Source organism: Salarias fasciatus, chromosome 20 (genome assembly GCF_902148845.1).
Source record: "Salarias fasciatus chromosome 20, fSalaFa1.1, whole genome shotgun sequence".
In the NCBI taxonomy this organism is placed as follows: Eukaryota; Metazoa; Chordata; class Actinopteri; order Blenniiformes; family Blenniidae; genus Salarias; species Salarias fasciatus.
The window spans coordinates 18,440,496-18,452,342 of record NC_043764.1 but is presented as its reverse complement, the minus strand read 5'-3'; the positions used below and the strand labels follow the sequence as shown (position 1 = coordinate 18,452,342).

The 11,847-nt window shown below is 42.5% G+C and overlaps 1 protein-coding gene across 2 annotated transcripts; it reads left to right on the top strand.

Moving 5' to 3' along the window:
* The first annotated feature begins 413 nt into the window (after positions 1-413).
* On the top strand, positions 414-10,199 carry LOC115408526 (cytosolic sulfotransferase 3-like). Of its 2 annotated transcripts, XM_030119340.1 has the most exons (8): positions 414-522; positions 1,953-2,094; positions 3,385-3,501; positions 3,657-3,757; positions 9,194-9,320; positions 9,421-9,518; positions 9,622-9,796; positions 9,873-10,199. In XM_030119340.1, exons 2-8 carry the CDS (start codon positions 1,956-1,958, stop codon positions 9,983-9,985), a joined length of 870 nt encoding a protein of 289 aa, XP_029975200.1. In that variant the 5' UTR covers positions 414-522; positions 1,953-1,955; the 3' UTR covers positions 9,986-10,199. The 2 variants fall into 2 exon arrangements, with proteins under 2 accessions (XP_029975200.1, XP_029975199.1); XM_030119339.1 differs by lacking the exon at positions 414-522 and having other exon boundaries at positions 1,947-2,094.
* The last annotated feature ends 1,648 nt before the right edge of the window (positions 10,200-11,847 follow it).

Sequence of the window (11,847 nt, the reverse complement as noted above, 5' to 3'; positions counted from 1 at the left end):
AGCTCCAGAGCAGCCAGGCAAGCAGGGTGGCAGGCGAGGGATGCAGTTTCAACAATTATTAATTTCAACTAATGTTCTTGAATTCTGCATGACCTAACAATTTTGTCCAATCGTCACAATTCGACAAGATTGCAGGGTTGCACCAAATTCTTCGAGACTGAGCTTAGTTCCTGCAATTTCAGCGTCACAACTTCCTGGAGGGGCTGGCAGATGACATGAAAGAACAACATGTTCTCAACAGCTTTCACTAGTGCCTAAAGATCTCTGTCCTTCTTTTCTGTATTGACAAGTCAGTGTTTTGACAGTTTTAGACTTATCAGAGTTATCAGATCAAACGTAATAACATGCTCTACTGGACTGACAGAGAGAGAGAGAGGGGGAGGGGAAGTGAGGAAAGAAAGGGAGGAGTTACAGTTTGAAATACACTCTCAAAATGCATTTAAGGTTTGTTACAACCAAGTAGATTGGAGGACTGTCAAGGGGAAATCAATAGGAGTCCAAAGGTGACTGAACACTGAGAAGGTATGTTTGATATTGCTCCACTCAGAGCACTTTGCTTTTCTAGGAAATACTTAACAGGTTTTAATTTGCCACTTGTTTCTAATTGTTGATGCCACACAAACTGTTGAGAATGTTTTATCAAAGGTTTTTTTTTCTAATGCACAGCAGAGTAAATTACTTTTAATTGTCAACAATATAGATCATTGATGTGCAGTTTGACCACACTTTGAGCTTTTTATTGCCACAGAATCTCACAGAAACTATCCAGCAGGACATGTTACATCACCAACTGATTTCAATATTTCTTCTTCTTTTCACATGACAAAAAAAGCTTAATCCTTGTATATTTCAGATGTTTTCATATTGCTTTATTTGGAAAGTTGGCAAGGTGTCAGCCATTTGAAACAGTAATTTATGCTTTTATCACATCATGGCTCGATTAGTGCAGTGTACTTTGTCTTGGAGACAGTTAGTCGTCACTCGCATGTCTCCAGCTGGTTCAGAGCTACTATGAACTGGAGCACATCAGAGGAAAGATAACTCCTATTCTGACTTCCCTCCACTGGCTGCCCATCCATTTTAAAATTCATTTTAAGATTCTTTTATTTGTTTATTCTTTGAATGGTCTCACCATAGATCTATACAAACACGTATATGATGTCTATGGATCTCGCCCTGTCTCACCTCTCTGAGCTGCTTCAAACCCACACTCATTCTATGTGCCTGAGGTCAGCTGATCAGCTGCTCCTGGAGGTACTGAGGTTCAAAACAGAAGCTCAGAGGGGACAGAGCTTTTTGTGTTGCTGCCCTGAAGTTATGGACTGAGCTACCATAGAAAAGCCTCCACTGTCCAGTTTTAGTAATAATCTTAAAGGATAAGTTCGGTTTAAACAGTTTTCACGTTGTTTATAAAACGAAGTAGAACAATATACTCACCCAGAAGGCTTTTCTGATCCGAACAGTGCTTCGGGAGAAATTTAGATCCAAAATTGAGCTGCAGACATCTGTATACTGTTAGCCAATGGGGCATGTGTGGCACCGGCTCCCAAAACGGCTTTAATCGTCCAAAAAACTCATTAGTTTCACCAATATTTATCATGGTACAGATCTCTGTAGTGAATACAGTGATCAGGATGTAAACTAAAGTACATTCACCAAGAGACACAGTAGGTGGCGCTATAATGCACACAAAATAACTTTTTCAACCACACTAGGGGAGTATTGCAACAAAGACATTAACTTCAATTACAGTGGATATTATACAAAAAAAAACAAAAAACCAATATTACTCTTTTTATTGCCACAGCTACTCTCTGTATGTAGAGTCCTGCAACCAAAAATAATTGGATGGATTAATGTGAAGCATTTTGATTCAGTGGTTGTTGTTTTTAAAGTGCTTCAGAAATAAAGTTGAGCTGAGTTTCATTCTACTTTGACATTTCCCTATGAAGAAGATGGATGCAATTCCCCGACCAGAGATGTTTGATTTCCATGGAGTCTCAATGATCAACATGTTCACAGAGAACTGGGAGAATATTCAAAACTTTCAGGCCAGACCGGATGATATCCTCATCGCCACATATCCTAAAGCAGGTCAGTCCTGAAACCTGAGTTACTGCATGACATCTCATACAACAAGTGTGGGATTATATAACTTTGTGGAATCAATAAGAAAATCTGTTGTACTGCCTTGGGGCACTTTTTGCAAAAGCTATAAGGGTTAATATGTTTTCTTTTTTAAAGTTCTCAAAAGAGTTCAGGCTTGGTTTGAAACTATCAAGTATGATTAAAGGTGCATTAAGGAGTTTGCACGTTTTATGCGAAACAACGGCTCCTGCAGGCCTTGGGCAGCTTAGTGAAACGCTCGTGCCTGTGGCTTGTGTCCATGTACGTGAACGGAAGCGGGGAACTCCTTCCTATCTCTTTTGGTAGCCCTTGAGTAAAATTTAAGTTTCTTTTGCCTGATGGAGTCTGTGCTGGAGTCGTGGCAGTGCTAGAAGCCGGTCTTTTCTTAGCTTCTGGAAGATCCATCCTCAATACTGCTCAGCTGTTGCTCGCTAAGCATCTGGCGGAGTAATGGCGGACAAAACGAAAGCTAAGGAAGTCAGGCCAGCGGCAGCACGCATTATGTCACATCCTCTCAAATTCTCCCCAAAAAAAATTCTGGTGCCGGACCGGCGCTGCAGCTTTCAAGTGACGATAAGCGCTGCTAGCGGTACTTGCAATGAATATGTCAGGGCACATTCTACACGTCATTGAATATTTGTAACATATTTATAGTGGAAAATAAGTATTTGTAAAGCTGAAAAACTCCTTAATGCACCTTTAAAGGTACAAATAAGGTGTGGTTACTCTATGTCAAAACGATAAAGCAAAAAACACCGCTGCAGGTGTGTCTTGAATGATTAATGGGCTGTAAGGTATGCTGGATCATTTTATTGAAGAATCCACTGAATGTTACGTTTAGTCTTATCTAAATAATGGATTGTTCAAAAAGATGTTTAGCTGAAAAGATGATCTTCTCTCCTTGTCTTGCTTTCTAAAGGTGTGAATCTGCTGAGTGTCAAACATGGGATTTTGTGCTGTTAAGTGAGAGTGTTTCTTGTGTTGATTGTGTGATAGGAAATGTTTTTCATTTCGGTAAATACTGGATTGTAGAAAATGTTGCATCTTTCTCACGGCCTGACAGTTTATGCTCTTTTTTGTTTTTATGACTATTTTTAAATCAGGACTTTGAGTTGTTTTTCATGAATATGAAAAGCGCTCTACAAATAAAGTTGGATTGATTGATTGACCTGAAATGGTCTCTCTCTCTCTCTCTCTCTCTCTCTCTCTCTCTCTCTCTCTCTCTCTCTCTCTCTCTCTCTCTGTCTCTCTCTGTAGGCACTACGTGGGTTTCCAACACCCTTGATTTACTTCACTTTGGTCAGAGAGAGAAACCCATCCCATTGCATAAAAGAGTGGCTTTCATGGAGGTTTTTATTCCAGACTTTCATTCAGGTAGACGACCTGCCTGTCCAACTTTACACAAGGCTTGTGTTTATAAAAAATCTTTAAATTTGCTGAAATCACATTTCTTTTTCATCACAGTAAATCAAAGTAAGTGTTTTAGCAGAAAATGGGTTTTGTTGATGGTTTTTTATTTGTTTGCTCAGGAGTAGATTTGGCAGACAAGCTGCCCACCTCCCCTCGACTCATCAAAACTCATCTTCCTGTCCAGTTCGTGCCAAAGTCATTTTGGGAACAAAAATCCAGGGTATGATATCATGCTTGATGTTTGTTATATTTCAGTGAAATCACAACATGCTAAGTTTACAGATGGTCCACACTTTTAAAATGAAGCAGAAGCAACAATTGCAATGAAAAAGAAATGTTCAGGCCACACAGTGCATACATACAAAAAAACAACAACAAAAAACTACGTTCTCTCCCTTCCTGGGCGGTATCTCCTTCAAGCTCTTGCCCTCTACCAGAGGCCTGGGAGCTTGAGGGTTCTCTGCAGGATGGTAGCTGTTCCTGGCACTGCACTCTTCTGGACAGAGATCTCAGATGTTGAGATCTCAGCAGGGGGGCCAGAGCTTCTCCTTGGTATATGCCTCATTTGATTCTCACCTCTGCCTAACTGGTGCTTTACTCCTCTGCCGTTAACGCCAATTCCTTTCTGGGCTCTGCTCATGTATAGAGTATTTGCAGCTGACGTCACACACCCGGCCTCATAATGCACGTCGGGTAGTCACCACCATGTTGGAGTGAAAACAAACATTCAGGCGTATGACGCTCTTTCACTATTCTAGAGGATTATGCGGCTAATTTTGGCCAGAGGAGAACGTGAATAGATGGAAAATGACCACAAAATGGTAAGGACATAAAATATTTTGTGTTTGGTGTGATTAGCTTTGAGATTTGGCAAAGAATGTGTGAGAAACATGCGATCTGAGGTGCTGGCTGTGAGATGTGATGATCGGTTTTTGGTTTGTTTTGCCGCTGACGGGAGCTGGTCGGCTCAGAGAATATTCTGCTTGGTGTCATCTTAAAGTGTAGATTTTCTAGTTTCATATGATATCCAATATGTTGCGGTGGAGCAAACGGATCTTACGTTGTGTAGCGTTTTGTGTCTGGAGGTACGAGTGAGGGGGGCGTGTCGAATTGTCGCTGGATTTTAAAGTTGTTATAAAACAAACACTCGGTCGTCAAAGTGCAGGTGGAGCGTTCAGTTAGTGAGATTAAGGCTTTTTGTTTGAGACACAATTGAAAGAAATCATCACAGCATTTTAGTCACTTTTTACACTCGTTGAAGTGGAGCAGACGGCTGTTGGATCCGGTACAGGGTCCGGGTTAAATGACTTCCGTCATGAACAAGTCCATTTTGGCCTGGAGTTTAACACCGACATGTAAGTTAGCAGATCTACGCACTAAATGTCCGCATACTCCAGGTCGCGGGGTTCTTGAGTCTCAGTTGTGCACGGCTGGAACAGGCGGCTGGCATTAAGTACAGGTCATGCTGCAGCCTGAAATCTGTAGTTTCTCCCGGTACCGGTCTTTGTGTGTTACGTCAAGATTGTCCACTTGATCTGACAACACAACAACATCCCTACTCTCCTTATCAGTCGACATTTTCAACGTTAAAGAGTGCGAACGCGCACTACTGTATGTAATGAAACCGCAAATCACTGGTTGTTTTCACTCCAATATGGCGGCGGTCCTCCGGTTGCCAACTCCCGAGTCACGTGACTGCAAATACTCTATTGCTCCATGTCCTTCTTCATCTTAGCTGCTGTGATGCCATATAGGAGCTTCCATGTAGTGCTGAGACAGGTTTTAGTCCAGTAGTTGGATGGTATTGTTCCCTTCTGGGGGTCCTTCATGATGAGGACTGTTTGACCCTGGGTCAACCACTGGGGGTGGTTCCCTTCTTTTAGCAGCTGGGTCAGTTGAGTTGCCAGGCGTTCATGGAGTGCAGTTAGCTTCTTCAGCCAGTAGGTAGGAATCCTGTCCGGACCTAGAACTGTCCAGTTCTTTATTTTTGTGACTATTTTCTGGATGTTTGCTGTTTTGATGACCACTGGTTCTTGTTCTGGGAGATTGCAATATTCTGCTTGCAGGTCTTCCAGTCACTATGCAATAGTGTTGTGTGATGCCTCTTTCTCCCGGATACTCTTCTAGTATTGTCAAGTCTCCACCCTGGGTAGGTCTGCTGTGGTCCCACTGCCCTGCCATTGAGGGTATACCTTTGCAGGATTGTTGGAGAATGATGTGTTTATTCACCTGGCTTCGACTTTTCTTGTGTATCTCTTTAGGTGGGTAGCTCGGGCTGTGAGTCTTTGCTTAGCTGTGTCCAGTGCCTCAGCTGTTGACAGCTTGATGTATTTCTTTGGGCAGTTCCTTCGTTCACTTCACACCTCAGTTCAGTTCGGCCAAGAAACTAACTCCATTCCGTGTTGCCTTGATTTTTGCCTCTAGCCTTCATTACCATGGAGGCTCTGACTTCTGGCTACTCATGCTGTTCATCCTGAAGCCAAGCATCTCTAGGACAACTGATACCATGGTGTAGATTAGCTGCTTGGTCTTGGTGATGTTGTGGGTCGGGATACTTAGGAGTGCTTTGTTTACATCGTCTAGTAGAGATCTTTCTGGTACTTTGTTCTTTAGCCTTGGCAAGCAAGTAGTCATGTTCCCCCTGAGCTTCAGGATCGGCTTTCTACCCAATCTCACAGCTTGAAAGACTGTTTGACTTATATATAAACAGGAAACAAACACAATAGAAAATAGACAGTTTCGAAATGTATGTAATGGATGTAAAAAAATATTGCACATTTTGGAGGTGTCGCACATATTCATACAAAGTTTCATTGAAGGCTCTCACAGCAGTTGAGTAAAAGCTGATTTTCAGTCTCTTAGCCCTGGTTTTGATGGTTCTGTACTGTTTGTCAGATGGCAAAAGCTCAGCCAGGGAGTGTTCTGGGTGGTAGGACTCTTTCAGGATGGTGTTATCTGTCCTGAGGCAGTTGGTGCCATGAAGGTCTTCCAGTGTTGACAGGGGACACCCACTGATCTTCTCAGCCATTCTGGTGACCCTCTGAAGCACAGTTCCTGTTTGCCACTGCAGCTGGCAAATCACGTACGAGGGGGTACCCAAAAGAAACCGGAATTAGGTCATAAAATACTAATAATAATGAGTTTAGACTTCTGGCCGTCAGATGTGCTACAGGTAAGCCTCGTGCATATCTGTGAAAAGCTGAGCTCCGAGAGCTACACTGACGCCTGTCAGGCGCTATTTATAGTAACAGAGTGCAGCTGCGCTCTGCGATTTTTTCCAAAATGCCGACCTTGACTGGGAAGTCAGAGCAGCGCACAAACATTAAATTCTGCTTTTTGCTGGGAAAAAACAGCAGCAGAAACACTCACCTTGTTGCGGCAAGCCTACAAGGATGATGCTCTGGGGAAGAATCAGGTCCATGAGTGGTTCGGGCGGTTTAAGAAGGGCCAGATGTCTGCGCGTCAGGTCCGCTCAGCAGGGAAACAATGTTGAGCTGCTTTTTCGCTGTCCAGGGTATCGTCCACAGTGAGTTTGTCCCTCCAGGTCAAACTATAAATCAGGACTACTACATGGAAGTCCTAAGATGGCTCCGTGAGGATGTGAGGAGGAAGCGGCCCGCGTAGTGGCGGACTGGAGCCCGGTTGATCCACCACCACAGTGCGCCAGCGGACACGGCGCTGCGCGTCACGCAGTTTCTGGCAAAGAATGAGATGAATCTCCTCTCTCATCCGCCTTATTCGCCAGATGTAGCCTTGAGTGACTTTTTCTTGTTCCCCAAGTTGAAGAAAGAGCTGAAGGGACAGCGGCTTGCAGATGTGGACGAGGTGACAGAAAAATCGCAGCCGGCCCAGAATGGCACAATTACGCGCGGGTGTCACGACACATTCGTGAAGTGGGAGACATGGCTGGAGCGTTGCATTAATGCGGATGGAGATTATTTTGAAGGCGATGGAAATATTTTATTTTGAAATGTCAGAAATAAAAAGTTACAGTCAAATTCCGGGAACTTTTGGGTACACCCTCATACAGAGACAGTATGTAAGGATGATCTCCACAGTGGAGCGCAAGCTGTCAGCGCGCAGTGCAGCAGATTCTCCGTCCACGGTGCAACCTGCTGCTCAGTCCAGTAACCACGACGCGCTCGGTCCCTAGGAGTCAGTCACTGAGTTGCTGCTGCACGGTTCATGTCGCCAGATAAAGACCGGATCAGAAACACACACACACACACACACACACACACACACACACACACACACACAAATAAAAAAGAAAAAAATCCCTGTCAGAAACAATATTTCAAAATTATTTATGTGCATCTGTGTTTTTCCTAAATGATTTGGCGAATCCAAGAAATCATCTCACGCCCCACCTGGGTCGGGATGCAAGGTTGAGAATGGCTGCGCTTGATGCGACATCAGTGCTCAAATACAGGTTATTGTTGTTTATTTATTTATTCATTTAATTATTTTTCAACGAGAAATAGCTTTTTAGACAACCCAGCTGGTCACCTCTGTCTGTGCGTCCATCACTGAGTACAGCTGCACAACAGAGCTGGGGGTGAGTGACTGAACCGCCGTTGGTTCTCATCCAGATCAATATCCTCTGAAATAATTCCTCGCAAACACATCAAAATCCAGCCGTCCCAGAAAAAAAGATAAACAATTATGAGAGAATGATGGCGCTATCTTTAGTTGAGCTGCTCCCCGACCCCTCACCCCCCACCCTGCTGCCTGCTCCATGTCCTCCGGTCTGCCCTGCTTCACATGCACTCAGTTTGTTAATAGTACAGTGTGTACAGTGTGTGGCCATCAATTCAACTGGGAAAAAGGGAGTAATTAATTAACTGGGAAAAAAAATCCTACAAAACACCCCCAATCACTGAGGTTCAGATTCAGACTGGACTAATATGGCGAATTGGACAGGATTAAAAACACAGAGATCCTCCATAATTATTACAAAAGATCATTTAAATAAAAAATGATGGTAATACTTTACTTGAAGCACCCATGTATAACACATTATAAGTACATTATAGCACTGTATAACTATAGTTATAAACACTCATAAATGATCACAATGCTTTATAACATAAGGACCTAACCCTAACCCAAACCCTAACCCTAATCCTGTGCTGTATAGTGGGTTATAAAGCACTGTGATCATTTATGAGTGTTTATAACTACTTATAATGTGTTATACCGGGTGCTTCAAGTAAAGTGTTACCAAAATTATGTGCTTCATTAGTGACTTTCTGTATCTTTAATGGCACTGACAAGCTGGAAACCTGCCTGTAAGGTTTCCTCAGACAAATTATTACCATACCATCCGGTCCCCAGCCGCCGCACGTCTCCCACACGAAATTATCACTGCGCCCAGCTGAATTTGTTGGCCCTCCTCACAGAAAGAATCATATTAGGCCTCGAACTGGGGAACTCCTCATTATGAGATGAGAGTATTAACCAGATTGTATGACCCAAGTCATTCTGAAATCCCTTTTACTTACTAACGCTGATTTCTGTGAACATCCTGTGGTGTGTATGACAACCCACATCTGGTTGAAGTTTTGTTCTGCTTTTAGATATTTTCTGTTTTTTCACACTCATTGTGAATGTTTGTTCATTGTTGATTGTATTTTTCTTTTCTTTCTAAATCTAGATTGTCTACATTGCCCGCAACGCAAAAGACAATGTTGTGTCTTATTTCCACTTTGATCGCATGAACAAGGCTCATCCAGAACCTGGAGATTGGAGCAGCTACCTTCAGAGATTCAAGCAAGGAAAGAGTATGTATCGAATATGAATATAAGGCTAATGTCAAAAAGCACCACATCTATATTACATACTGCTTATGCACGACTTCAGTGTATTATTCTGTGGTGTCAGTGGTGTTTGGATCCTGGTACGATCATGTGAGCAACTGGTGGAAGAAGAAACAGACTTATTCAAATCTGCACTACATGTTCTTTGAAGACATGGTTGAGGTAACTCAGCTGTTTGTTTTTCTATCCTTGTTTTGGCTGGTTCCCTACATCCAACATGTACCTTGTTGTGAAGCAATGACAATATTGAACCATGTGCTTTCAGGACACCGGGCGAGAAATAGACAAACTCTGCTCCTTTCTTGGTTTGACTCCTTCAGTCGAGGAAAAGACGAGAATCGTAGGAGAAGTTCACTTTGACAAAATGAAGAACGATGAGATGGCTAACTACTCAACAATCTCTGATTTTGATTTCAAAGTTTCTCCCTTCATGAGAAAAGGTATGATCGATTAAAACCAAATGCAATGAAATTTGCCAAGACACAAAGACCTGACTGAGTCTCTGTGGTTCTGCAGGAAAAGTGGGCGACTGGAAGAATCACTTCACTGTGGCTCAGAATGAAGAGTTTGATGAAGACTACAAGACAAAAATGAAGGATCCCACTCTCCAGTTTCGCACAGAAATTTGAAAAGAACCAGATGTGTAGATGTTGAATGATTGACTGCATGAGACACTTCTGAGTGGAGACATGCAGATTGCAGATGTTGCTGATTCATCAGAATCAGAGCTGCAAGGCATGAAACACAAATGAACGCATGGAATCAAAAGACTTTTCATGTAACATTCATGTGATTGTTTCTGATTTGAGAGGATAGATTTATGTCAAATCTTGATTTTGAGTGTGGCTGTTCTGGCTTCCAATCCAGTCCCAGAAAGGAGGACATCTGACACAAACCAGATCCATGATGAAAGCTGCTGTGACGGCCCCTCTGTCTCATCTGTGTTACTCTATGTGCACTTCTGTTTTATTGACTACCCTTTGTCCAACTAAACTTGGTCATCCCTCGACAAGAATAAACTAAAAAGTCTGTCTCTGAGTCATACAATTGAGTTTTCTGTATGATTTCTGACAAACTGCAATCCTGGCAAATTTCTTAGTCGTAGAATGAATGTGACAGTTATTTCAGCAGGTTAATGATGAAACAACATGCTGATGATGCTGATGATGTGCCATGTCTGGTACATCATCAGCCTGTGGGTTAAAGCGATACTTCAACATTTTGGCAAATTGGCCCATCTAGGGCAATTCTGTAGTCATTTAGAACAGCATACTTACTTTTTTTGTGAGGGCGAGCTGTTGTTTATTCAGCGGTGCGTCTGAGGAGAGCTTCACGGCGGACATAATGGAAGTGGACGGTACAGTTGCTTCCCTCGTCAAACTCATCAAATACACAATCCAACAACCCCAAAACACACTTTGGTGGACACGTTATAATCCGCACATTCACTACGCTGTGAAACACCAACAAATAATATTGTAGCATTACGACATTGAAGCAAATATTGGGAACTACTTTTTCTTTTGAGATCACTACGCCCAGACGCCATGTTTAGTAAGTAGTTCCGTTTTAGCAATCTTCGCAAAAAAACGCTCAATCTCGTAATTTTGCATTAATATTTCACAAAAAAAGTAAGTATGCTGTTCTAAATGACTACCGAATTGCCCTAGATGGGCCAATTTGCCAAAATGTTGAAGTATCGCTTTAAGAGCACATAGAAATCAATCTATTAAAGTTTTAAGGACAGTTCCATTGATTTCAGCCAACTCAAAAATTGTTGTACGAGCCAATAAATATGTGGGCAACTATGAGTTTATCCATCTTCAATACTCCCTCCATGTGTCTTTTCCACTTCATCCTGTTACGGGGTTACAGGAGCCCATCTGGCGTGACTTTGGCCAGAGGTTAGTGACGTCCTGGACAGGTTGCTGGTTCATCAGAATCACATGTATGGGTATTTTATCTTCATAAATTAACTTAAAATCCATGTTTTTGAAGTGTGGGATGAAACTGAATAACCAACTCAGGGACAGAGAGAACATGCAAACTCCACATTAAATGGCCCATTTTGGATCCACAACTGAGAGTGCTGAACCACACCACTGTTAGTCTCCAACTTCGAGTTTAGGAGTGATCAGTGATGGGAATAATAGCATTAAAGGAGTCATATTATGCAAAATTCACTTTTAAAAGGTGACTCTACAGTCATATTACCTCCCAGAGCCTCTGTATGATCCCCCAGAAGTGAAAAATTCAGTCACCTCCCTCAATTGTGCACTCCACTTTTAAGGAAATATACACTCAAACACACGATTCTGAAATCTTACTTTGTCTACGTCAACAAGAGAAACACCACTCTCCCCCCAGAAGAGGATCCAGCCTTTGGGGGCCCCCCGGATAGCTGGTTATATTAGTATGTGTTGCCGTAGCCTCATTAAGATGTTCAAATTTTAAAAATTGTCTTTTTCCTCCTTGTCTCGCTACACCACAT

Bases quoted from the DNA above. Each gene is read 5' to 3' on its own strand.
- LOC115408526 (XM_030119339.1), top strand. From the start codon at position 1,947: ATGAAGAAGATGGATGCAATTCCCCGACCAGAGATGTTTGATTTCCAT. The intron at 3,502-3,656 runs GTAGACGACCTG...TTGTTTGCTCAG, and splicing joins TATTCCAGACTTTCATTCAG to GAGTAGATTTGGCAGACAAG. The intron at 3,758-9,193 runs GTATGATATCAT...TTCTAAATCTAG, and splicing joins TTTGGGAACAAAAATCCAGG to ATTGTCTACATTGCCCGCAA.